General features: G+C 44.5%; 1 protein-coding gene across 2 annotated transcripts in view; it reads left to right on the top strand.

Moving 5' to 3' along the window:
* The window catches only part of PLEKHG1 (pleckstrin homology and RhoGEF domain containing G1), a 191,755-nt gene that overhangs the window by 112,029 nt on the left and 53,047 nt on the right, over window positions 1-26,679 (top strand). For both annotated transcript variants that reach the window (XM_079780707.1, XM_079780706.1), the window contains one exon: window positions 5,853-6,358. In XM_079780707.1, coding sequence (XP_079636833.1) covers window positions 5,951-6,358 — 408 coding nt within the window. In that variant the 5' untranslated portion in view covers window positions 5,853-5,950. The remainder of the gene's footprint in view (window positions 1-5,852; window positions 6,359-26,679) is intronic.

Below are 26,679 nucleotides of genomic sequence, written 5' to 3'. Positions count from 1 at the left end.
AACAACCCACACACTGCAGGCCGGCCAGCTGGAGGCAGACCCACTCCGAGCCCAAGCTCCGTCCAGTAACAGCTTTACTGGCTCTTCAATGCCACAAGATTTTTTTTAAAAACTACTCATTTTGGAAATCTTTTTAATTTACAGAAAAGTTGCCAAGATAAACCTAAGGTTTCTATCCACTCTTCATGCAGCTTCTCCTCATGTAAACATCTTGCATAACCATAGAACATTGGTCAAACTAACATGTGAACACGATAACAAGATTTTTATTTCTTCATTACCAAACAGCTGCAAATAAGTGTGAAAATCATGTTTCCTAGAATGAACACTCTGAACTTTAAGAACATGTGGACTCCTGGCCGGGAGTCCTGGCCAGGCCGTTAATGCAAGCATCATGTCGGTATCATAGAACACCAAGAGGCTATTTTATCTGTTGAGGTATCCACTATATCAGAGGTGTGTAGGGGAGAAAGTTTCTCCTCAAATACCTGATGTTGTCTTTGAAATATATAAATGAGTATATTTCTCGTTTTAAAAATATATTTTTATTGGTTTCAGAGAGGAAGAAAGATGGAGAGAGAGAGAGAGAGAGAGAGAGAGAGAGAGAGAGAGAGAGAGAGAGAGAAACATCAATGATGAGAGAGAATCCTTGATCTGCCACCTCCTGCATGGCCCATAGTGGGATGGAGCCTGCAACCCGGGGCATGTGCCCTGACCGGGAATCGAACCGTGACCTCCTGATTCATAGGTTGACGCTCAACCCCTGAGCCATGCCGGTCAGGCTATCATTATATTTCCTATAATTTTGACTCTTAAAAGATGTTTGGGTTTCTTTGTTTGAAATCATGAAGTTGGCTGTGTATAGCTTTGAGGCCCTACCAAGATTGGCTCTGTATTAAATGACCTTTGCTGGCTGATAGAGTAACTTCTTGCTTATATTTTCGTCTCTCTCATGCCTTCCCTCTTTGGGCAATTTGCAGGCAGTGTAACAGGGAGCAACATCATTTTATTCATTGGTCTTGAGCACAGAATTCTCCTGATTTTCATGCTTGTCCTGCCAAGGGACTCGGTTAGGTGTTTGTAGTCTGGAATAGCAGCAAGCAGAATTTGGAAATCCTGGTCCCTCCTCAGTCGCTGCTGTGCAGCTCTGCCTGGTAAAACTGTCCTGGGAGCTGGGACAGGAAGTGGCCACTGTGGGCCCATCAGTCCCCCCTTCAACATGTAAACACGGTCACAGGAAGCTTGGGCTTTACTTGCCATGGAAAGTTCTGCCTCAACCCCAAATCAGCCCAAGAGACAAGTTAGAGCCACAAGAGCTGTGTTTGATTCTGACAGTGACGTTCCAAAGGAGAGCAATTAAAACAATGGAAGTTGGCAGAGCAAACAAACACAAGCCATGGAGTTAAAGCTCTTTCACTTAAAAAAAAAAAAAAAATTAGAGAGAGGGACCCGTCATGAAGTAAAATGGGTGAAAGGGTATCTACATGGTAGCTGTGTCGCTGTCTTTCTTAAATTGAAGATGGCACAAGAAGGAATATTTATTCTGATGGCTTTTAGGCTGATGGTACTTCCAGTCGTAAGAATCATTAGGACTCCAAGGCCCCTGGACCTGGGCTTCCACCACCACCATCTGTGCGTTTACAAAGGGTCAGATGGACCAAGACCCTCAAGGTGGGTGGAAGCAGCTTACTTTAGGGTATTTATGGTCCAAACACCCCCTGTCCTGGGCCATTCGCAATGCTTTGCATGTTTGCAGAAGATGCTCTATTATTAGCCCTGTACCGGGGGTTGGGGGAGAAAGAGAGAGAGGCGATGAAATGGAAAGGAAAGCAAAGCATCTAATTACCCAAATGGTAGTACAACCTGCCGACGTCTTTCACTCAGGGAAGAGGGGACAGCTTTCCTGCTCTGCAGTGTTCTGGCTCGTGTTTCAGCTTATCATGGGGATTCAGTTTCCCCAATATCTAGTATGCAGGGATGGATTGTCTCCCAACTCCGTTTTTGCCAATTCGTAACAATATTGTGTACTAATGAATGGAGCTTTTAAAAAAAAAAGGCAAGTTTTGAAATATATGCACCTCTTCGTTCATTATTATTTAAACAAAGATTGATAAGGAAGTAAATTTAAATCTTACAGAATCATAGAATCATCTAGAATATTCTAGGTCAGCATTGTCCAACTAAAATATAATGCAAGCCACATATATAATTTGTAATGTTTTTAATAGCCACATTAAAGAGAGTAAAAAGGATATTTAGGAGATGATTTTTTTTTGTTTAAGAAAAGCAAGTAAGAATGTATGGACTGCAGCAAAAATATACTTAGGAGAGTGAAACAAGGAAGGGCATAGAAGTAACAGGAGAGCTTAGGCTAGGCTGCCTTAGCTCACTGGGAAGTCAGATAATAGGGGGCGTTGAAGACGGGTTCCAGGGGTTAGCCTGGGATGAGCTTCCACTGCCCATTGCTCCCCTGGTTGCAAGTCTCATGGGCTCCCATAGAGGTTAGGGGATACGTGCCAGGGTGGTGGGAGGAGAGAGGGAAGGGAATGCATCCAGGAGATATTTCTTTTAACCCACTATTCCAAAATATTATTTCAACATGTAATTAATATGAAAATTATTAATGAGGCATTTTATACTCTTTATTGCATCGCATACTAATTCTTTGATATCTGGTGTGCATTTTACACTCATAGCACATTCCAATTCAGACTAGTTGTATGTCAAATGCTTAATAGCTGCATGTGGCTACTGGCTGCTGTGTTGATCAGTACATCTCTAGAAATAAATATTAAAAGTCAGTGAGTTGCATTATGAAGAATAGGCCAGACAGGGTGGAAATCTTAAATTATTTTGAAGGAGGTGAGGACAAGACTAGACAGTTTTTATGAGGTATATTTCCTTACGTGAGAAAACTGTAATTACCTTCTAGGCAATGAATTAACATGAAAAATGTTATCCTTTAGCAAAGGCAGCCTCATATTATATGCCATTATACAGACTAGCTTTAAATGTTTCACTCCTGTCATTGGTAATTTTGGAAGGTGTTTGATTTGGGGCAGTAAGCTTGGCCAACTACTACAGCCACCAACTAGCTGATATTCTGTTTTCTGAAGGGCCTGGTTGGCAGTCTGAGGAATGGGCTGGTCGGTCCAGGGGCCGAGAATACTGCTGACCCTTGAACAGTGCGGGGGTTATGGGTGCTGACCCCAGCCCAGTCGAAAATCTGCACATAACTTTTGATTTCCCAAAAACTTAACTTGTCAGAATCTTCAGGGGATTGGTTCCAGGACCCCACAGATACCAAAATCCACAGATGCTCAAGTCTGCATCTGCAGGCTCCCAGTCAAAAACAGAGCAGGTATTTATTTAAAAAGATCTGCGTATAAGTGGACCCACACAATTCAAACCTATGTAATTCAAGGATCAGCTACATGGCCTGGTAGTGCAACATGTGATTCCTTCCTTGGAGCAGGGCCCAATTCATGCTGCTGTTTGACTCAGCCACGAAGCGATCCCCCTTTCCCTGAGTTTCACACCGCACTTTGCCCGCCTTTGAAAGTATAAAAGGCACTATCACTCCCAGCTGCCCAGCATGGACTCCTCTAAAATCACTACCGATTTTTTGTTCCTCTTTCGTTCCTAGGTCCCACTGTTGGCTGGCTTACCTAGAGTGAAAGTAAGTGCTAGTAAATGAGTCTCTATTGTGTCCATTTTCACCAATCCTGATAATGAGCATTTGCCGAGAGTTATATAACTATTAAATATAGTTTTCTATACTGGAGAGAAGGTTGATTCTTGTCTAGCTAGAAAACCATAACTTGCCCTGGAAACCAGTGTATGCAGATCTCTGGGGGAGGTTGATTGAGAGCCTTCTGGTGCCCTAGCTTCATAGACATTATTCCAACTTATATTTGGTCCTCACAGCCTCATTCAACCCTTGGGACCTTGAAGGATCTTCATATACTTTCTGTTAACACCCAGTTGTGAAAGTGTGATCAACCTCATGGTTGTGGTTGTGGTGGAGGCCAAAAGGAAGAAAACCTTGTTATGTCTGCTCCTACTTTGAACTGTCCAGGACTTTCTTAACACCATTCCCAAATGTGGGCAAGCATCCTTTGCAGCAAGCACACCTCAGTGCCCGGCTGCTTCTTGGATTTTTGCCACCCTCAAGTTGGACCATGCTTTTTAGGGCAAGTGCATTTTAACTACTATAACCCATCTGTGTTTTATAGGCCATAAAGTTGTTATGGGGCAAGCAGAAAGAATATTGCAAAAGCTTTAAAAATTTGTGGCAAACGTGTACCATGTGGTAGTGGTTGTGCTGATCAATTACTCATTTCCCACACTTTCTTACCATTCTTCCTTGTTGACCCAAGTTAGTTCCTTTATTTTACACTCAGTAATTTTAATATTTGCCTTATAACTTGTCACTAATATTTGCCATGGATAGAAACTCTCTAGAAAAAGTCAGGATGTTGAAGGATGCAGACTTGATGGATTCTTTATATTCTAGAAATATGAGTACCAGCTGTTAGGTGACGTTTATTATAGAGTGAAATAAAATTCATGTTCCTCTTAAAAGATGATCATTAATCTATATTCTTGTTATTGTGTTTGTCTTGTTTTAACCTTCCAAACATAAGTTTTACTCTTCTAATTCTCTAAAACAAAACCCATAAACATGGATTTTGGTGGTAAGACAATCTACCAAAATGATAACAATCACACTGTTTATACAAGGCTTTTTGTTTCTGTAAATCTGGGAGCTCATCAAGGGGGAAATGTCGATCCTGCCTTGCAAATGAAGACGTTTGGAACTTTACGTTTCAGCAAAATAGCTTTGGAACGGTTAAATCTCATGCAGGACCTTTATGGGCCTAAGATCTCAGTGCTATGGGCACTAAGTAACCTTTAGACTTCGCAGATATTCTCTGCTCATACCCTCTTCTAAACACAAGCAGCCCCGTTTCTTTAAAAATACAGTATTTTCTCATAATTGAATTCCTATGTTTATTAATAAGTTAATTATATGATTCCACTGCCATGTTATCTGCCGTTACATGGGGGGTGTTGTGGTTAATCAGACATGCTCTGTAACAGCGTAGCTCCATATACAACACAGTGGAATGTCGGTTTCCAAGTAGAGATTTAGAGACACGTGGTGAGAGGCTAAGTTTGAAAGGGGGTGTGGGTCTTAATAGTTGGGTTTTTCTTGCCCAGGATTAGAAAAATATTAACCATGCAACACTTTCTCCATGCTGTTTACTAGTAAAATGCAAATTGTCAGCATCCATTGAGTCAGTAGCAGTAGCTCCGGGATGGAGGCTTAAACCTTTGTGGGATTAAGGTGGAATGAAGAACAGTGTTTCGTAAGCTTCCAGAAGAATCACCTCGGGTGCGTTTTTGGCCGATAAGAATCAGTTGTGGTGCTTCTTAAAGCTACAGACTCCTGATGCCCTGACCGCTGAGCTTTTAATTCAGAAAACTGGGACCAATCTGCATCCCGTAGTCATCCCAGGTGGTCCCATTTTGAGGCGATGGTTGCATTTCCTCCAAACCCTAACGCGTGTGCACACAGCACCAACATCTTGTCCAAATGCAGACTGAAGTTCAGTAGGTCCAGGTGGTGCCTGAGACCGCATTTCTAGCCTGGTCCCAGGTGATGCTTTAGAAACTCTAACACCTACCACGGTACCTCTGCATGTCCTTCTGGAACTAACTCTCTGCCTCTTTTGACCCTATATATGTTTGGGGTGGGTTTTAACCTTTAAATTTTCTGTTTGATGTCATTTTAAAATACCTTGCTTATCTCGTCCTTTTTCTTCTTTTTTTTCTTTTAATGCATTTAGATGTCCACCAGTTGCATCTTGATGTGCCATTAGCTGTAACCGAAGATCCAGATCCCAAGACCACAGCCAGGCATTCCCGCTGCCAAGAACGGAAGACGATGGAGCTCTCGGACAGCGACCGCCCGGTCAGCTTCGGCTCCACGTCGTCGTCGGCTTCTTCCCGGGACAGTCATGGCTCCTTTGGCAGCCGAATGACCTTAGTTTCAAACAGCCACTTGGGCTTGTTTCCCCAGGATAAGGAGGCAGGGGCCATCAAACTGGAGCTGGTCCCAGCCAGGCTGGTTTCCAGCAGCGAGCTGCAGAGGGATAGCCTGGCCGGGCAGCAGAGCCCGGACACGGGCAGCGAGAGGCCGCCCTGGGCCCAGCGGAGGGGGGAGGCCAACGGGGCCACCAAAACAAGTGCCGAATCGGCCACCAGCCCCAAGCTCCTCTACGTGGACAGAGTTGTCCAGGAAATCCTAGAGACTGAAAGGACGTATGTGCAAGATTTAAAAAGCATCGTAGAGGTAAGGCCAACTATTTTGTTTGTTTGTTTGTTTTTTAGTTTGTTTTGCAGGATAAATAAGCTTGTAAAATAAAAAGCAAAGCCAGCTGTGGGGGATGTGTTGTCTCCTAAGATGCAGAAATGGTGTGAATGTTTAAACAGGTCATAACTTAACTAAGGCAGTACTTACTGCGTTAGAATCCTCTTACTGTTTGCATTAACGAATTGATTATGTGTTAGGAGCAAGAATGATGATACCAATGCATTTACCTGTGGGTTGTGCTAACAACTCCTGCACCAGCGAACTGAGTGCCTGGCGGATAGTGGAGCGGACAGGATGGAGTAGGACTGCAGGCCTCCTGAATTGCAGGCGTCATGTGTCTCTGGGCTGCGCCCATCAGGCTATCTCCGCCCTAATCACAACTCTCTAATGGTGTCTGGGATTCCAAAAATATTGATACCTAGGTCCCACCTCCGGAGACCGCATTTCATGAGCCTGGGGTGTGGCCTGGAGGTGGAATTGTGAAAGCTCGCAGCTGGTTCTGATAAGCAGACAAGCTTGGGAACTGCTGTTCTAGGCTGTTCTCGGTGCTGATTGGCATTTGGTGGAAAGTGGTGACACGAAGAGGAAAACTGGGGGCTTTGTCTTGTCTTAGGAATTTCTGTTCACTTTTGCAGCGAACAAGTTTGCATAAATTATTTGACTGTGCAAATCGAGCTCCACTTATGTGCCAGCTTTCGTACTCTGGAAATTCAATTTTTAATTTGACTTTGATTTATGGGCAGGTTTTGCAGGATTAACTAATACTTAGCAGAACAGCTCAGATGTTAACTCATTCACAATTAATGATGAAAATGTTAATATTTTAAAGACATACTGTAAGGCTACATTCACTTTGCTGCCTAGCAATATACCAAATTCTGTCATTTGTTAGTGCCTCCTTCCTGTTTTAGACTTTTATTCTGAAATGTTTCAGAAAATAGTAGGACATTTACGGATGAGAACATTCCCCATCAAATACATACATTCTTATAGCGTTAGCAAAAAGAAAAAAAAAAATTCTAAGGCATGATTGTGTGCCGAGTTCCACAAATAATAGAACCAGACACTGTCGACTAAAAATAGCTATGACGTAACTTCCCAGTAAAAATAGAAAGATCAATTGATGCTCAACCAAAACAATATGTGATACCAAATGTCAAATAAGCCCAGCCAATTGTTTTTTTTAATTTCAACAATGATGTCATTTGTACTTGAGAAGGAATACCTGTGAAACTGCCAAAAATGTTACAACCTATTAGGAAATATATGGTTGTCAAAGCCTTCTTTAGTCTTTCCCTTCTTTTTCTTTTCCTTTTTGGAAACTTTTCCACCTAATCAAGACTCGCTAAACGGAGAGAGAAGCCTTTAGTTGTTGAACTGGTAGTCCATGAGCACTCTTGCTTTTTCTGGGCTGGTTGGCACACCTGGGTGAGACGTAATAAGGTAAAATATGAATGGAAGAAAGCAGGTCAAGGGAACTTGCATGTAGGTGGCCATGTCTGCAGGTTCCAGATTTGTAATCCTTTCTTTTCCCCCCGAATAAATCCTTTTTGGTGATGAGAAGAAAAAATATAAATTAAAAAACAGAACCTTTGCTAAGAAAGTTTCAGGAAAACTTCTATTTCAAGCTGTCCAAATGTTCTTGCCCTTCTTTCTTTATCCACGAATTAGCCATGTTTTGCACGAGGCCTTGGTGGGCCTTTTCTATAAAGTCCACAGATAGTGAGTATTTTAGGCTTTCTAGGCCCTGCGGTCTGTCACAGCTGCTCAGCGCTGCCATTGTAGCTCAAAAGCAGCCAGGAGCCCTGGCTGGTGTGGCTCAGTGGATAGAGCATCGGCCTGTGGACTGAAGGGTCCCAGGTTCGATTCCGGTCAAGGGCACATGCCTGGGTTGCAGGCTTGATCCCCATTAGGGGATGTGCAGGAGGCAGCCAATCAATGATTCTCTCTCATCATTGATGTTTCTATCTCTCTCTTCCTCTCCCTTCCTCTCTGAAATCAATAAAGAAATATTTAAAAAAAAAAAAAAAAGCAGCCAGGAATGGGTGTGGAAGTTGCAGTAAAACTTTAGGGCCAGATTGCACCCAAAGGCCATAGCATGCCGACCACTACAATAGACTGTGAAGGTGTGCCTGTGGCTCATCAACTGTAAAATGAGACTAATAAGTAGCACCTGCTTCGTTGGGTTAATTAGATGATATATGAAAAGCTGTTACAATAGTGCCTGGCACATGGTAAGTAATAAATAGAAATCATCATCCTCACCAGCCTCCTTTGAATTTGCTGGGTAGAGAGTTAACTCTACCATCTTACCTAAGGTCTTTCAGAAAAATAATCAGATTAGTCAATTCACTGCAGCAGAAATTTAATTAGGATAAAAATTTTAGACTCGTTTTATCTAGTTTTTTCCTTTATTAAGAGTAGCCAATTACAGCAGGTCCTGAAATAACATCATTTCTTTGTGTTGTGTCATTATAACATTGATGAGATGCCTTAAGAATTTAATTCTTATTTGTATCCATTCGCCTCTGGTAAAATTGGTTTCGTTATAAGTCCATCTTCAAGTTACAAAACCTACCCACAACATTAAGCTAGGATTTACTGTATTTTTTCCACTTGCAGCAACTCTACCCAATGAAGATAGTTAAAATGGGTATTTTTTTTTTAAATACAAAATGCCAACAGTCTAATCATTTATAGAGGTGATGGTAAGTCACTTTTCATTTCTGCACAGTTCAGACTTCTGTACTCTGCTTTATCAAATCCCATCTAACCAAGATCCTTCAATAGTCACTCTCGGTTTTGGAAATTTCCTCCATTGCCGGAGCTCTGAGAAAAGGCTGCTCTTGGTAGGGGAACCCTCTTACACTGGGAAGCAAGCCTTCTACTAGTACAGTGGTCGGCAAACTCATTAGTCAACAGAGCCAAATATCAACAGTACAACGATTGAAATTTCTTTTGAGAGCCAAATTTTTTAAACTTCTTCTAACGCCACTTCTTCAAAATAGACTCGCCCAGGCCGTGGTATTTTGTCGAAGAGCCACCCTCAGGGGCCAAAGAGCCACATGTGGCTCACGAGCCGCAGTTTGCTGACCACGGTACTAGTATATTTGTGCGGAATAAAAAGGGAAACCCAGGAAGCACGCCTTGGGAGTTCGTGCTGTGATTCGATCATTTGTTCTTCCCAGAGACTTAGCTCATAGGCTCGCGAGGTGACCAAGACTTGGAGGGAGTGGGATCTGCGTTGTTGTTTTTTTTAATCGATTAAGGTATTACATATGTGTCCTTATTCCCTCATTACCCCCCACCTCCCATTTATGCCCCCACCCCCCTGTTGTCTGTGTCCATTGATTAGGCTTATATGCATGCCTATAAGTCCTTTGGTTGATCTCTCGCCCTTACCCCCACTGTCCCTGTGTTGGCTTTTGTCCTGGGCCAACCCTCCCTCACGTACAACACTGTGGATTTGAGGTGTTTCTGATGAAGCTTGGCTTCCTAGTGATCCTGTTGGAGACAAGGGGGTTGGGTGTGGAAGGGGCAGTTCCTGCCTCTGCCACTCTCTCCCGTAGCTATGAAGGACTGACTCCACATGGGCCTTCTCTGGACCAGCTGTAACTGCTTAGGATACTGACCAAGAGGAGAATGGTCTTGAACCAAGGGAGAAGCCTATTGAGAAGAGGTGACTTGTCGTAGATTGTATTGTCTTGGTACTTGCAGATGTCCTCACTCAAAACCCTCCCTCCAGGTTAAATAACATTTATTATACTGACACTTTGTATGAGGTTCCTGGAGACAAACGTTCTTGAATGCTGAGGGAACTATGTGTTCAAGGCTAGCGTGTAGGACTTGGCAGGGATCGTCTTTAATGAAGGCTTGTTATGTGGGTGGATTTAATAAAGAACTTACACTGTGGTACTTGGCACAGTTTAATGTACGTTTTCTTTTACGTGGCATTTGAGCACTTTTATTTGAATGTCTCTATTTGTTTTTTCCTCTAGGGCTTTTATCATAATGGGCGAGTGAGATCTCTCTTAAAACCATTTAAGATCTATGATCATTAAGAAGTAAACGTGCTAAATAGGTTTCTGCTTATGTAGAAACTATTCCTCAAATAGCACACCTGATCACTGCATATAATCCCCAAATCTCACTGACGGTTCATTTCCATGTCTCTTTTTTTGTTGATATGCCTCCTTCCTCCCTATCCTATCTCACTCTCATCTCTTGCCACCCAACAGTGACAAAAACTTAGAAGGTAGGAACACAGTGGTTTGCGTGTCATTCTCTTCTGCTGTTTGCAATCTCCTGTGGGAAGGAGGGAGGGCAGGGAGCTGGGCTTTCCCCTCCTGCCATGCCTAATGGGTTTGCCCATGTTAAATGTTCTGTTAATACCTTCTGATTGGTTGCTAATGAGCAATGAAAATAGTTGAAGGTGAGCAGCATTCAGCAGAACCAAGTGAGCCAGAGGTTTGCAGAGTTGCCACGCAAAAGAAGCTGTTGGCTGCTCACAAGAATTCATGTGTATTTAATGACCGGTGGCAGTTGAGGTTATTCAGTTACAGAAACATTTTTACAGCTGAATATTAATTCATAAATCTTAACTTATGACCAGACTTTGAGTCAAAACGAAGGAGCATTATTTGAAATCCCTCCATTGGTCAGACTCTCTTGCAAACTTGGTAGGCAGCAAGTGTTACCAATGCTTTAAGACTTTGCATCACCTCATGGATTCCGACAGCTGTAAATATACTGCATAACTACCACTTCTAAATTTTCTACATATGTGCCTTAATAACAGCAAACACACAAAAAGTTATATTAACAGCTAAGTGCCCAAAGAAGGGAGGAAACATTTTTGTGAACTGGCAGTCTCTACAATGCATTATATATACAGTTTACCCTTGAACAGCGTGGTTTGAACTGCATTGATCCACGTACACATGGATTTTTTTCAATAAATATACAGCCAATCCTCTATACCCTTGGGTTTCATATCTGTGGATTCAACCAACCTCATATTGAAAACAATATTTTTGATCCTCGATTGGGAATCTGCAGGTATGACACTGCCTAAAAGCAAAGGCAAAATTAGGACATTTGAATTAAGTTCAGACTGTTCCCTAATATATTAATTGTGTGGGAACAAATTGATGTTTTCAAAACAAAAGTTAAAGCTGAACTGACTCTGCTTATTCTTCCAAAGTGTTATGACTGTTACAAATAGGTCTCGCCACACCCCTGTCCCCTTTGCTCAGACGAGACGATTAAAGAATACTAGACTGGTTGTTAGAAAACATGGTTTCCCATTTATATTAAGTAAGACTAATAAAGACAATGACAAATATCCTAATGCATTTTTCTTGCCACCTTATAAGAAAAAAATATGCTTTAAAAGAATTTCAATCTTTCTTGGCAGTTTAGAGTTTATTCATATTCTTTAAAACTTTAACGAATAGATTTTACCCCAATCTTAAACCAACAAACATGATTCCTTATAAATACACATAGTTAGAAATATTTTATTACTGAAAAGATTTTCACAATTTGATCAAATATTCTTGCACAAACTATAGCGTTTGATGTCTATGAAACTTTTTTAATGCTTTTTAATCGATTTTAGAGAGAGAGAGTAGGATACAGAAAAAGAAACACCTCAATGAGAGATCATCTGCCTCCTGCACACCCCCTAATAGGGATTGAGCCCAAAACCAGGGCATGTGCCCTGACCGGGAATCGAACCAGGGACCTCTTGGTTCATGCATGGGTCAATGCTCAACCACTGAGTCTCAAGGAGATTTAAGAGGTAACTATTAGTGTTTCTGATGTTAACATTAGAAAAATATTTTGCACCTACACTTACAGATTCAGTTAGACAATATATTAAAGGAAAGGATTAACTTACAGCATAAATGGGGGTGGGAAGACATAGAAACTACTTTTCACAGACATAACTGAGTATGTTCATTTTTTTTGAATGACGAAGCACTTGTACAAATGCCTGCTACTAAAAAGTCCCTTCCCATTCGATCAGCCTTTTCTTTTAAGACAACATTTTGATTTTTTAATGAAAAGGCATTTCAAAAACTTCAGTTAACTCTGGTGATTGAGTAGCTATTATTACTAGTCTGCTAAAGAACTGCTAATATATTTCAGAGACTGCCTGTGGGCAAAATTCTATTGAAGATTTGCTAGAACAGGTCCTGTTCAGTTGAACCAGAATTATGCTGCCTTTGGGTGTGTGCCATCTTGAATATTCAATTAGACTGAGTGGGTAGAAAATTATAGAATTCAGGAAATTATGTTCTAAACCAACGAACCTTCAGTTGGGAGAAGTTTCCCATGCCCAGAAATGTCTTCCAAAGAACAGATGTTGCTTGCACCTTTGTGATAAAGGAAACAATAGACATTTAAAGGCAGCACAAATTACCTCCTCCTCCCCCCGCCCCATGGAATATAACAAAATGATGAAAAGCTAAAATCTGCAAGAACTAAATCCAAATCCTGGCTCTGCCCTTTCCCTATAGGATCTTGGACAAGTTGCTGAACTTCTCTAAGTTCTGTTGTGTGTGTTTTTTCACATGTAAAAGGAAATAATAGGATTACTGTGAAAATTAAATAAGTTTATCCATGCAAAATGCTTAGCAAAGTGCTAGGCATACAGTAGGCACTCAAATAAGAGCTATTATTATTATTATCATTACTGGTATTATTTAGACAAAGCCAGTAATTTTTGGTAGGTTTTTAAGTATCATAATATCGTTGTGCTTTCTAATCTATGTTAAAGTATTCGTCCTAGAAATTATCTTACCTTTGCAATTTAGAAAGAATATATCCTGTGGTTTTTAGTTTACCTGACATACCTACGTGTAGTTGGGATGCGTTCTAATATAACGGGCTGCAATGTGGGATGAAATCATTTTCAGAATTTTGGTTGGAGCTGAGTCCAAGTGAGACTGGCTTAGGGACAGGGCCCTGGCCTGGGCTCCGGTGCCATGCTGGCAGGCAGCTGTGTGCCCGGGGACGAGCGGCCAGGCTGACCTCAGCTCCGTCCTCTGTAAATGAGTCTAATTCACAGGCTGAACCCTAAGAATGACAGGAGACTGCATCTCCGCCAGCCTCGGCGCTCAAGAATGGAACCAGGAAATAAGCAAGTCCTTTGAGCAGCCAAAATAGATATTTCTGACGCCGAACAGTAAATCCTTGTCTTTGCCCAGGAGAGACCCCACGCTCCCCCTAAGAGCCTATTTACCTCACATGCTTAAAATCGGTTTCATTATTTGGTTTCCTAGCCCACAGCAAAGGTGGGGGTGGGAGGGGATGGATGTGACAAGCACAAAGGAACAGAGCAAAGAACCCCTTAGTAGATGAATTCGTGTAAGGCCACTTGGGATAGGTGCAGACTCACCTCAGTTCCTCTGGTGAATTTTACTCATAATTATGGCCCAGCCATGACCAAAGTCCTTGTTGATGAGTCTGAGTAGCAAGAACATTTTATTATGTTTGGTATCTGATGCCTGGCCTTCCTAAACAAAGCGGTTATTCAATTATAATAATTGACTTTGTAAATGGTTTTCACTAACATAAAATACATATAATGTCTATAATTCACCATTTTGACCATTTTTTAGGGGTACAATTCATTGGCATTGAACACATTCACAATGTTGCACACTTTCCATTTCTAGAACTTCCTTATCATCCCAAGCAGAAACTCTGTACCCACTAAACAATAACTCCCTATTCTCTTCCCCGGGTCCTGGCAACCTCCAACCTACTTTCTGTCTCTGCAGTGGCTGGAATCATACAATATTCGTCCTTCTGTGTCTGGCTGGTTTCACTTATCAAAATGTTTCCCCGGTTCACCCATGTGGTAGATCATGTCAGCATTTCATTAACTATCATTAGCTTTTAATACTTAGAGGAAAATCTTGTACAGTAGCTGGTCCCTTAATAGAAGTGAGATGACACTTTATGAAAAATGAGAACCATTTTTACCCTGAAAGGGAAAGAATTATGGAAGGAATAAAGGCATGTTGAGAAATAGCAAGCATCTCTCCAACACAAAGCCAGGTGGAATGCTTGTTCCAAAGGTGAGGATTCTTTGCTTTGTTAAATTAATATGAAATAATTCATAACAATTCTTGGGCTTGAATCATAGGCCCCCTCCTTCCCCCAAAATAGGCCACATGCAGCCCAAATCTGCGGTTTCAAATGGCAAAATCACACTGAAGCAAAATTACTCTTTCATTTTCTCCACTTGCTGCCTAAAAGGACGTGTGTGTGTGTGTGTGTGTGTGTGTGTGTGTGTGTGTGTGTGTGTGTGTTGGGAGAGGCAGCGTGAGTCATTCCTTTAAAACTACACTTTAAAGTATTTTCTTCTGAAACAAGCCTTTTTTCCTCTTTGGAGCAACAAGAAATGTTACAAGTGTTCCTCCAGCTTTATAATGGGGCTTGGATTCTGCTGTTAACCTTTCAGAGCGCTCACTGGGAGATGAGTCGGAGGGCAGCGCTGGCCGCCAGCAGCAGCCCACAGTAAACACGGAGCCACTGCAAAGACTGCGGCCTTTGTCCTCCGTGCAGCAGCGGATAAATCACTCGCCTGGGTCCGTTTATAGCCTCCTGCATGGTGTTCCAAATGCAAATGCACAGGGAGGAAGGGGCAGGGGCGAGAGTTAATCTACTTTTGATTAGGGACGCCTTTCTTTTCTGGGGCAAAGGGGGGAGCGGGGCGGGCGGGCAGAGCCTTAAGCAGGGAATGCTTGGTTTGGGACCTTCCGCATCTGGGAGAGGTTGTGTGGTAAAAATGCTGTTCGGAGACAAAGGGGAGGGGAGGGCGCCAAAGAGGAATGCAGGGTTGGGTTACAGTTCTATAGGACTTTGGCCACTTAGAGAGCTGGAGAGACCAGCCCAGGGAGGGGGGAGAGTTAACCCTCGCCTTCCCAGGCTCGGCTGGGCCCTGTTAGCAGACGGACCCAGTGTCCAGGAGCCTCCCGTTCTGCAGACATGCGGTGCCCAGCGAGCTGCAGCATGAGCCCTGCCAGTGGCTCCCCTCCGCCTTGTGGCGGACAGGGGACCACATAGAGTCCCAGAGCACTGTGGGGTGACCACCCTCGCTTCCTTGATCATGGCTTATAAATGGAAATGCACCAGGAGCACCTGACCTGACCCAGACGGGGTGGGAAGGATCAGAGGAGGAATCTTGGAGGAGGAGTTAGCAGGTGATGACAGCAGGAGGGATGGTCTTGGCAGTCAGAGGAGAATAAAGACAAAGAAGCAGGAGAGGACAGGGGTCCGGAGTCCTGAGAGCACAAGCAATGAGTGCCTGGGTGTCGGGGGAGAAGGGTGGGGAGAGACTGGGAGGGAGCAAGCGAGTGGTAAAAAGAGGGGCCCAGTCCAGCTGTGGTGGCTCAGTGGTTGAGTGTAGACCTATGAACCAAGAGGTCATGGTTCGATTCCGGTCAGGGCACATGCCCGGGTCACAGGGACGTGCAGGAATCAGCTGACCAATGATTCGCTCTCATCATTGATGTCTTCTCTCTCTCCCTCTCCCTCTCTTCAATAAAAATTTATTTTTTAAGAAAGAGGAGCCCAGAAAGGTAGGCAGGGGCGCCAGGCTTGAAGGGCCTCCCTTGAGCTGAAGGCTGTGAGGAGTCGCGGCAGGAATTTATGCAGGACACATACATCAAATCCGAGTGTTAGAAAGCTCACACCAGATTCTCCTGCAAAGTTGGAGCGGGCGGGACCCACAACAGGGGGATTCGTTAGGTGTCCTTGCAGTAGTCCTGGTGGGAAATGAGAGGAGGGGTCAGTTTTGAAAGAGAGCGAGGGGGGCTGAGAATTCCTCGTGATGCCTTGTCAGTGTGCAGAGAGTTCATTTGCTTTTGTACAAACAGAGGTTCCAATCTGGCTGTTTTCCCGTTCTATTGAGGAGGAACCTGGGGCACAGATGGCCACGCAACAGGCCCCACTCCCAGCTGGGCACACTGCGCAGGCTCCTTGCACGCACCTTGTCATTTAACCCCCTGAAGGGAGATGAGACCTGGGTAGCTGTACTTTCCCTACTTAGCAGCAGACACAGGGCGGTCTCAGCAAGTTCAATAACCCGCCCCAGGTCCGCTCTCAGGCCCAGGTGCCTGCCTTGCCGCCTGTCCGTTCCCACCGCCCTGTCTGGAGCTGCACAGGAGCGGAGCCTCCAGGAGGAACCCGCTGTCCTATCCCCGGTGACATGCTCTGTCCCCAGGTAAGTCCTGGGAGAGAAGTTTCCTGCAGGTGGAACCTGCATCTACTTCAAGATCAAGCATGGAGTGTACTTCTGTTCAGATTGTAAAACTGCGGCTGTAGAAATCCAGCCTCTATAATCTGTTGAAAAACCACTTATGGAAACTGTAAACCATCCTATGATCTATCTACCTCTACCTCTCTGCACCTCTGCCTCCTCTCTCCTCTAAGTAACAAGATGACCATAAACATTGTGCTTTGGATTTCAGAGAGGAGGAAGTTTTCTTCACATCACACATTTCACTCTATGGCCACACATTGGGCCCAGGCCTCCAGCAGGACAGAAGGAAATCTTTGCATTGGCCCCACTCAGGAGGCCAGCACTCTTTGAGGTCGAGTTTCTGGGGAGCGTCCCATCATACTGGCCACTTCAGTTTACCCTCTGGACAGTGCCTCTCCTTGCTACCCCTGGCTCACCAAGCCCTGGGCTGGTTCTGTGTCAATAAATAACTTCGGGTTGAGATCTTATTGTGATGAGATCAACAAGAGCATAACCAGAGGAGCAACAAGATATGCCCTCGGGGCTCCTCATTGTTTTCAGTACAATGAATGGAACAGCTTAGCCTATGCATTTCCATATTTAGCTCTGGATTACCTAATGCCGCCACAGTATAATCACTTTCATCCGCATTGAGGTCCTCTTTGTGTAGAGGCTTTATTTTAATATATACAGCCTCATGGCATTGCAATTTTCAAGTAGAATAGCTTGACCTTGAGGGTCATTATCAAAGTGACTCAGTAGATGGGAAGTCAGCTAATGTCTTCCAGCTTTTTCCTCTCGCCCATTCATGTTGTCCAGGTTGAAACTTGATTCTGTTTCAGGGTTAGCGTTCCAAGTAAGTTAGCACGAACAGCACTAGGCTCTTGTCTCATAGCTGTCCTATCTTGAGCACCTACTGTATACAGACTAATGGCTATGAGGATTAACTGTATTATAGTCTCAGGAAAAAGAGGCTAGAAAGTGTTCCAATGCATTACATAGCCATAAAGTTCATTGCTGCCCAGTGCGTGATTAGGTTAAGGATGCAGTAACTGGGATGTGTACGTGGGAACCTGTGTCTGCGCCTGTTGCAATGGGCCATTATTTGGTGTCCTTATTTCAAAACTGCTGGTGCCCTAGAATGAAGAGGCCTCGGGTGAAGTGTGGGTGGTGATGGGGTCTGTGAACAAGAAGTATTTTTGCTGCAGAAACCAGTGGCCACATTTTGATGGTGAGTGAAGGTTTTCAGGTCCAGTGTACCAAAGTGGAGACGTCAGAGCCTTGCTGGTAACACCACACTGGCCGTGCTCAGAGGGCGTGCCAGGTGCTATCCTACAAGCTTGCTCCTTGTACAGGCTCCACATGAGGCGGTAAAAGAAGTTGCTTGTCCACCGCCGAGAGGGAGCCCTCCTCAGCAGGGCCTTCATCCTTTCCATGCCAGCGGCTCGGCCTTTCCCTCTGACAAAATCCGCGCGTGCAGAGCTGCCGTCTCTCCTCGTTTCTGACTGATCTCCACTTCAGAGCGACCCCTCATCCTGTGGCTTCCACCTGTCCTGCTTTCCAGACGCTTCGTCTTGTACATTGTTGTAGGTACTTACTCGTATCCCGGTGCCAGGAGAGCGGGAAGAATCCATTGGCAGTGGTTCCCAGCGCCTGGTTTGGTAAAGGGGGGCCCTATGGGAGGGCGACATGGAGAGAGTCATGCAAACAAAGAACCTGACCCTCCTGGGTGACACCTGAGGGAGCAGAGAGCCACGCACTGGAGGGGAGGCAGGAAGGAAACCCAGGACGGGCAGGCCTGAGGCAGCGTGGGCAGTAAAAGGGCAGGTGGTTGACCGCTGGCTGGCCGATGGCTGATGAAAACAGGAAGGAGCGGGTTCAGCACGTGGATGGACAGACACTCATTCACACAGTCAGTGGAGATCCTGGCCCACGGGAGGTGCTGGTCAGTGAGCGCTGTCACCTTTGGTGAGCGCCTACCCTACACCTGCTAAAAACCGCACGTAGTCCCAGACGAGGTCAGAGGTCAGCAGCAAACGGCTCCTCCTGTTTTAAGGACTAAACCTTGGACGCAGTAGAGCAGGGTTTCGGAGCCCAGGCCATAGGCAGCTGCTCCTGGTGTGAATACAACCGAGTCACTACTCATTGTCTGGATGACCTTGGGGGGCCATGGGACCTTCCTAAGCTTCCAGTAAATGGGATTAATAATGGGACCCACATCCTAAAGTTGCTGTGAAGATTAAATGAGATAATGCATATAAAGCAGGGAGCTCAGAACCTACCAATAAATAATAATAATAATAATAATAATAATAATAATAATAATAATGGTGATGGTTGTAATAAGTAGCAGTGAAGAGGAATTAAACTTCAGATGATCTAATAATATACATTTGTTTTACTGATCTTCTATTTTCTTTCCCATAGACAAAACCCTTTGGGCTTTATTTAATTTTCCTTAATTACCATGTTTCGAATTACACCAGCAGCAGCGTGATTATCATTGAGATGAATCAGTTTCTCATTTTCAGGTACTTAAAGCTTTGCCAGGACATCACCCACCTCCACCCCTGGCAGGCTTCCCCTTTGCTCCTCCGGGGTTAGAGCCCTAATGGTATCTGGCTGCTTCCTTACCTGCCCTGGGACCTGGAGAGTAAGAGTGGAAAAGTCAGGCTAGGTACAGGTACCCCATGAAGGAGGAAGACATAGAGGGAGAGTTGGTGAAGCATGGGACCTCTGGAAGGCTCATTCTCAAAGAAGTGGTTGATAAACTTCCTCCACTCTCTAGCTCCTAGGGCCCACAGGGAGCCTGCTGTAGGCTTTATTCTGGAAGGTTCTGGCAAACTCTCTGGCTGCCCATTTTGAAGGTTTAAACATATTTTACATTTTTGTGCATTTAGTAAGCACAGAGATGATCCCAAATAGACTTACTTTTTTTTTTCTTCTGGTAGCTAGAAATGATGACAGGATTAAAGATGCAAGAAAAAAGCAATGGTAGGTTTCAAATAAGCATGAAAAGGTACTTCCAGAGGCCTCAGACCTCTGTGTGGGGGGTGTCCACCTCTCCTTTGCATAGGAAAACATTGTCAATGTAATTTGAAAGCTGTAAGCACGAGTTTTAAAATATTTAACAGAGCAGTCGAGAATTTTTCTGCTATGTTATTACAGAAGGGACTCTTAAGAAATTTTCTCATTGTTATAACTAAGGGCAATAGGAGAGATTAATTTTAGTGTTATCTTTGTACGAAACTTCTTTTTAATTGTTGTAACGCTTTTGTAGATTCCTTTACATTTACATTCATCAAATGATTCCTCCTGATACCAATAGGAGGTAAATAAAGACCATTGGTTTCTGTGTTGGCGGTCAGAAGTGTAGGAAAATGGGGGCTCCCATTGTGTTAAGAACGTTAACAAAGGAATGCTAACCCCGTTTCTTAATATCTTGCTTGTATCGTTAGGGTATGCAGACTGCCAGTTCACAGACAGTTTCTGCCTACAGTCTGTGAGGGAACCAGAGATTCCCAAGTATCTTCAAGCAAAGATGATCATTGCTCTTTCTACTCAACATTGCTGTTTTTAACAGAATCCCAGTTCCCCTCCCATCCCCCAGTGTCTCTTTCTGGAAGAGCTGCCCGATCCTCCCCTTGTAGGCCTAGCTGTCCAGTCCCTCCCTGAGAGGAACGCTGGCCCCCTTCTTCCAGGGGAAGATGCGAAACAATGAGGTGACTGAACAGGCACACGTATCATTTGTCACAGCTTAACGAGAAGGCCATTCCGGGCATTTTTTCTGATGTTTTCTGTATTGAAAGGATGGTAGAAGGTAAATGAGGCCGAAACCTCCCATTTTTTATTTTCTTACTACAACATGGCAGAGCCATCAGCACTGACTTCCACGTATGGCCCACTAAGATCAGCCTCTGCCATCAGTTAGGAAAGCTGGATGAGAACTGGTGTATCAGCAACAGAGGCTGCTTTTAACTTTATTTAGATCTGTCTCTCTCCCTTCCCCTCCCCCTCCCCATTCTCTCTCTCAAATGTGTGTTTGTCTTTCTTCCTCTCTCTTACTTGACCTTTCCTCCTCCTCTCTCTTTTTCCTCTCCACCCCTCCCTCCACTCTCTTTTGCTTCCTCCACCTCTTCCCCCCTCCTCCTCCCCACCCCAGTTATTCTCCCCTTCCTCCTCCTGTCTCCATGGCCCCTGTCTCCCCACCCCAACAATGCTGGCAGAGAGATTTGGTCCCCTTGATGACATATTGTATTTTCAGCCCAGTGCTCTGTGGTGTGGGGGCTACCATTATATTAACTCGGGGAAAACATTGTTCCCACACTCAGAGCTTTTGTTTCCAGCCGAGTGCGTGGCCAGAGACCCCCAACTTTCACCCACTGTCTTTGGCGGCACCTTCCTCCCCCATGGACGTGGAGAGAGAAAGAAGAGAGATTAACTTGGAGATTAGACTTCGGATACCTTATCTGCAGGCTGCAGCAGGAAACTTTACTATAAACCCTGTTTAGTGGCTTATTTGGGAGAAAGAGAAAGGTTTCTTTCATTTGAAAATGTATTCTTCTGTACTCTCCCACATTGTAAATAATTCTAACACATGGTTGCAGTGTGACTTCTTTTACATGTCTTTCTCCCTTCCTCTCTGTGAGCACCTGGAGGAACAGGGATCATGTCTTAATTATTTCTGAATGCCCCTTTCACACAGTACTCACACATAGGATGTGCCTGCCAAAATCTTTATTAAGTACATTCTATACAATGCAGCCATTGTAAAGAATGAGAAAGAACTATATTTACATTTAAGCATTATGTGTATTCATATACATTGAATGGGGAAAAAACAAACACAAAGTTGTGAGTCAAACCTAAAATCTCATTTTTGAAAGATATAAGTATGCCCTAGAATATAACCCAGAATCAGGCATTCACCAGTCACCTCTGGAGAAGGACATCTGGGGCAGTCCAGTACTCTGACTTGTTAGGATTTGGTTTTCTCCAGCGTAAAGTGAAGCTGACCAGTGTCAACGTGACCAGTCTCTGCCCACGCGAATAGACGTGCTCCCTGCTCAGACTTCCCAGGAGAGGGGCTTGTCTCTCTGTCTCAACTGCTCTCGTCCCTTCACCTCAGCTCTGATGGTCACCTTCTGTCTTCTTCAGTGTCATCATTGCTACTTATTTTCTTCTTGTCATGCCAGGCTTCCTCCCTCCACCTTCTCCGTCCCTACACCAACCAGCCTGTCCATTCATGCATGGATGGATGGATGGATGGATGGATTCATGGATGGATGAATGGATGGATGAATGGATGGATGCATGCATGGATGGATGGATGGATGAATGGATGGATGCATGGATGGATGCATGCATGGATGGATGGATGCATGGATGGATGAATATATTCATGAATGGATAGGTGGACAGATAGATGCTTCGATTGACTGATCCTCCTTGGTTCTACATCTCTCCCAGTTACTGTCCCACCACTCTCTTTTCTTCAGAGCCCAATATCTCAAAATTTAGACTCATCTATTACCCCACTTCCAAATCAGTCTGCACCTCTCTATAGTCACTGGACTGGAATTCCATTCCCCCTTCAGTTTCCCTGAGGCTTTCTGGAAGAGGTGGGAAATGTGTGCCAGGCTCTGTGCTCCAGGATCCTTGGAACCCGATAGGGCCCCTCACCACCTCTCCACTTAGTGTAATCCCTGCACAGGGTGAGCCACAGATCTCCGTGCTTCCCAGGCCCTGCAGCTCTGAGTTTGCTTGGCTAATTCTCTTCGCAAGGGCTTTTTGATGTTCTCGCTGCCCGGGGAGACTCCCTGGAGGTGCTGTGACCTGCTGATCCCCACCCCACCGAGGCTGCAGTTCACTAGCCCTGAGATACTCTAACGCTGCTTCCTCCTGGCCAGACACTTGCCATGATCCTACATCCTAGAGTCTGGGAAAGTGTTTTGGTCCCATCATCTCTCAATGCTGCATAAGACGGAGCCCAAAGCTGCACAGCTGGGCCCTCCCAGCTGCCCACAGAGCTCTCTGAGCAAACTGCCCAGTTTTCCTTCTCAGATCCTATGCCCAACAAACCCTTCCTAGGGCAATGCCCTACCATGGCCACAGTTTTCTCGTGTCCAAAACCGGTGTACTGCCTTTACCCCAAACCACCATCGCTCCTCTTCAGTTCGCTCAGGCGTGGGAAGAAAAAGTGCAGGCGTGGGGATGTGGGCAGGGGCCTGGGACTCCGAACCACTCGCACCTGTCAGGATGGTCCCTGAGGGCTCTACCTGGGCAGAGGACAATGGCTGGAAACCAAGGCCCGCATTTCTCCGCAGAGCTCTGGCCCTAACAAGAACAAGATGGGAGGCTCCAGCCGTCTACTGTCTAGATGAGCGAGCCCAGAAGATACGCCTCGTCTCCTTTTCACTGCAAATCCCCAGAGATGTCTCAGTATTGTATCTGGGTGTGAGGAGGACGGGCACAGAGGGTACCAGCTCGCCAGAAAGGCCTGGAACTGCCTTGCCGAGGCCTCTGCAGCCCCAGCTGCGAAGCAGCGCCGTGTTCCTGCTCTGCCTCACCAGCCCCCTGGGAAGGAAATCAGAAGGAAGGAGAAAGCTGGTCAGTCCTCCCCCAGAGGGAGCAGCCACGTGGGAGAGGAGACAGGGATTGGTCGCGCTGCCTTTTCCTTCACTGCCTGTCCCGGTGGATGAGAAAACATCTGCTGGGAGCCAGGGGACAGCACCCCTCATCCTTCAAGTGGGAAGTGAGAGGAGAGAGGGGAGCCCAGACGCCCTTCTCCTGAAAGCCCACCCCGATGCTGGGGTGGCCTTTGGCCTCCTTACATCCTTCAGCAGTTGCACCACCCACACAGAGCGTGGAAGATTCCCCATGATCGGTCCTGTCCTCACTACGGCCTGGTCTCCCATTACAGCCCCGCCTCGGGGTCTCTGTGTGCAGGCGCATGCCCTGCCCCCTCTAGCTCTTCTCGGCCCCTTTCAGTGGCCTGTCTGCACCCGCATTCCTTACCCTGTGCTTTTGTTCACGCTTTTCTATCTTCCTGGAGGTAGTCATCTCCTTCCTACTCCTTTCTCTGTTTTCAGAGTCCTGGCCATCCATAAAGGCCCAGCTCCCCCGGCACCTCCTCTCTGCGTCTCCCTGCCCTGGAACACTCTTGTGTACTTCCCAGTGGTGTGGCCTGAACACTGTATGGGACTCATTTGTTTACACTTGTCTTCCAGCTACACAGGGAGCCCCTTGGGGGAAGGGGTCATGTTTTATTCATTTTTAAGTTCCTAGCTTGTAAAACAGAACTTGGCATGCATTCTTGTGTCCTCAAAAAAAGGGGGGAAGGAGGATTCTTGTACGAATGAATCTGAATGTGCTTTCAAACTGTAAATCATTGTGCAAGTGTCAGTTATTGTGGTATCCATGGTGCCCAGTGTAACACGGCACTTGGGAGGCAGGTTTTCAAATAAAGACATGACTCGTTTCTGGAAAAGGTGGAGCAGTTGGAGAAACAGAAGATGCTTCCTCCAAAATAAAGGCAAAAGTCTTAAGGAGGAGTTACAGCAAAAGACTTGGGATTTGGATATGCTAACAACAGGAAGGAGATAGAAAAGAATAAACCATAAAATCAGTAGGTAGGCCCTGCTGGTGTGGCTCTATGGTTGAGCATCAACTCATGAACCAGGAGGTCATGGTTCAAATCCCAGTGAGGGCACATGCCCGGATTGTGGGCTCGATCCCCAGTAGGGGGCGTGCTTGATGTTTCTATCTTTCTCTCCCTCTCCCTCTCTCTGAAATCAATTTTTTTAAAAAAAACAACATTATTTTAATCGGTAGGTAGAATTTTGAAATGTGAGCAGGATTTATGAACGGAACCTTTTTGAATTTGAATCTGAATTCTTCCCCAGTTTCTACAGCATCTCTGCTGGATGGTTCCCCAGCCCAGGGCTTCTCTTCCTATCTGTCATGAGGAGTGTGTGTGTGTGTGTGTGTGTGTGTGTTTTCCAATCTCCAATCAGCCACACACTGACACTTTTGAAAAATACAATAATAACAAGAATTGGTAGAAAACTAAAATAGAAGAAATCAGACACTCAAAATACAAGTCCCAACTTATCATGAGACTCGACATGTATCATTCTGTCAAAATGCTATGAAAGTCTCTACAGGCTTCCTCTCGATTTCTGCACTCACCTTGCAGCACATCAGTAACCAGCAGTTTAACCGGCTCCAGTAGCACCAAATTAGATTATCACATATTTTCAATAATAGACATTACAAGGAATGGAAGAGTTAACGAAGAGAGGACACTCATATACAAATATTATAATGGTGGAGATCTTAAAGGCATATACTGGTAGGAAAAGAAATACTTTAGGCAAAATTTAAAACTTTATAACAAAATTATCCAAATGGTGACAAGTGTGTGTGTGTGTGTGTGTGTGTGTGTGTGCGCATGTGTGTGTGTGTGTCCCCAGAGTAAAGTAAATTATTGATCCTCTTGGAGAATAATTGTTTTCAATGCAAAAGTTTTAAGTTGATCCTTCATTGTTCACAGTAAGGTAGCAGTGGGTGCCAACATCAAGCCAATAAAATTAATAAGTGGCCAGACAGGCTCTAATACATTTTTCAGTGTCCTTGCTCTGTCATTTGAGCACAGAATGAGCTGTTATTACTGAGCTGCAAACCTCTCATTTTGGCCTCAGATGATTACAGCTGCTCATGCAGTGCATGCTACAGTAGTTTTCAGGAACTGGTTTAGGGTTAAAGTATCATATTTAAAGGACTTAATGATGATCAGCAGGGGGAACAAGTTGTGGCCATAGGACTTTGATCTGTTTTCTAGAGTGGCCTGCAAAAATTTGGACTCCTAACGATCTATTTTCTCAACCATTTCAGAAAACAAGCAGCTTTTACAATCTAGTTTCTCTACCACAGACTCCGGAGTTTTGAAATGCTTTCAGTTGGCGATGGGCCATCATTTGTTGGAAGGGGGCCATGGTTCTTTGTCTCTCTCCCCAGATGAAATTCTTCAAGCCCCTTAACTCCATCTTTCCCTCACATGAAGAATGTAGCTTCAGGTTTCTGCAAATGAGCAAGCTTCGCACTTGAAGTGAGGAAAGGGATTGTTCGTTTTCTCATTAAACCCCAGTGCAGCCAGCCAGATGGAACGGGCATGTGTCCGTCACCTTTGACCCTCCCTTCGTCCTGCCTTTTGGTGCTGATCATGCCCATTCATAGTCTCCTGATTTACTTTTTAAATTTCATACCCATCCATATCCTCCGGTTCTACCTTCTTAATTTTGTGTACAATTTGTCCTTTTAAAATATTGATCAAACCCATCAAGGGTCAACCTATAAACCAGGAGGTCAAGGTTTAATTCCCAGTAAGGGCACATGCCTGAGTTGCAGGCTCAATCCCCAGTGTGGAACGAGCAGGAGGCATCCAATTGATGATTCTCTCTCATCATTGATGTTTCTATCTCTCTCTCCCTCTCCCTTCCTCTCTGAAATCAATAAAAATATATTTTTTTAAATGTTGATCAAAGTATTAAGCAACTATCAAATATAACCATTCAGTACAAGTTAAATGTTAGCCCATCCTTTGGGACCATGTTCCATATATAATTTTATGAAAATATCGGTGAATACATGTTTTTGAAGGGTTTTGGTTTTTTATAGGAAATGTAGTTTAGTTTTCACATGTTCAAAATGCTATTACATCAATTCTAACTTCCTCAGCATTTCTTATTTGATACTAATTCTGTATCCCATGTGGATACATAAGCCTCTTATAATTGTTCCATTCATAAAAGTAAGGAGACTAGGTCTTGGTATTGTGGGTTTTTAATGTCAACTACACTTAAACCTTGTGAATCTAACTTTTTTTTTTTTAAATATATTTTATTGATTTCTTACAGAGAGGAAGAGAGAGGGATAGAGAGTTAGAAACATCGATGAGAGAGAAACATCGATCAGCTGCCTCTTGCACACCCCCTACTGGGGATGTGCCCGCAACCAAGGTACATGCCCTTGACCGGAATCG

The sequence above is a fragment of the Cnephaeus nilssonii genome (genome assembly GCF_951640355.1).
Source record: "Cnephaeus nilssonii genome assembly, chromosome: 9".
Classification (NCBI taxonomy): Eukaryota; Metazoa; Chordata; class Mammalia; order Chiroptera; family Vespertilionidae; genus Cnephaeus; species Cnephaeus nilssonii.
Note: the sequence above shows the minus strand (reverse complement) of the source record. Positions and strands in the feature narration are given on the sequence as shown.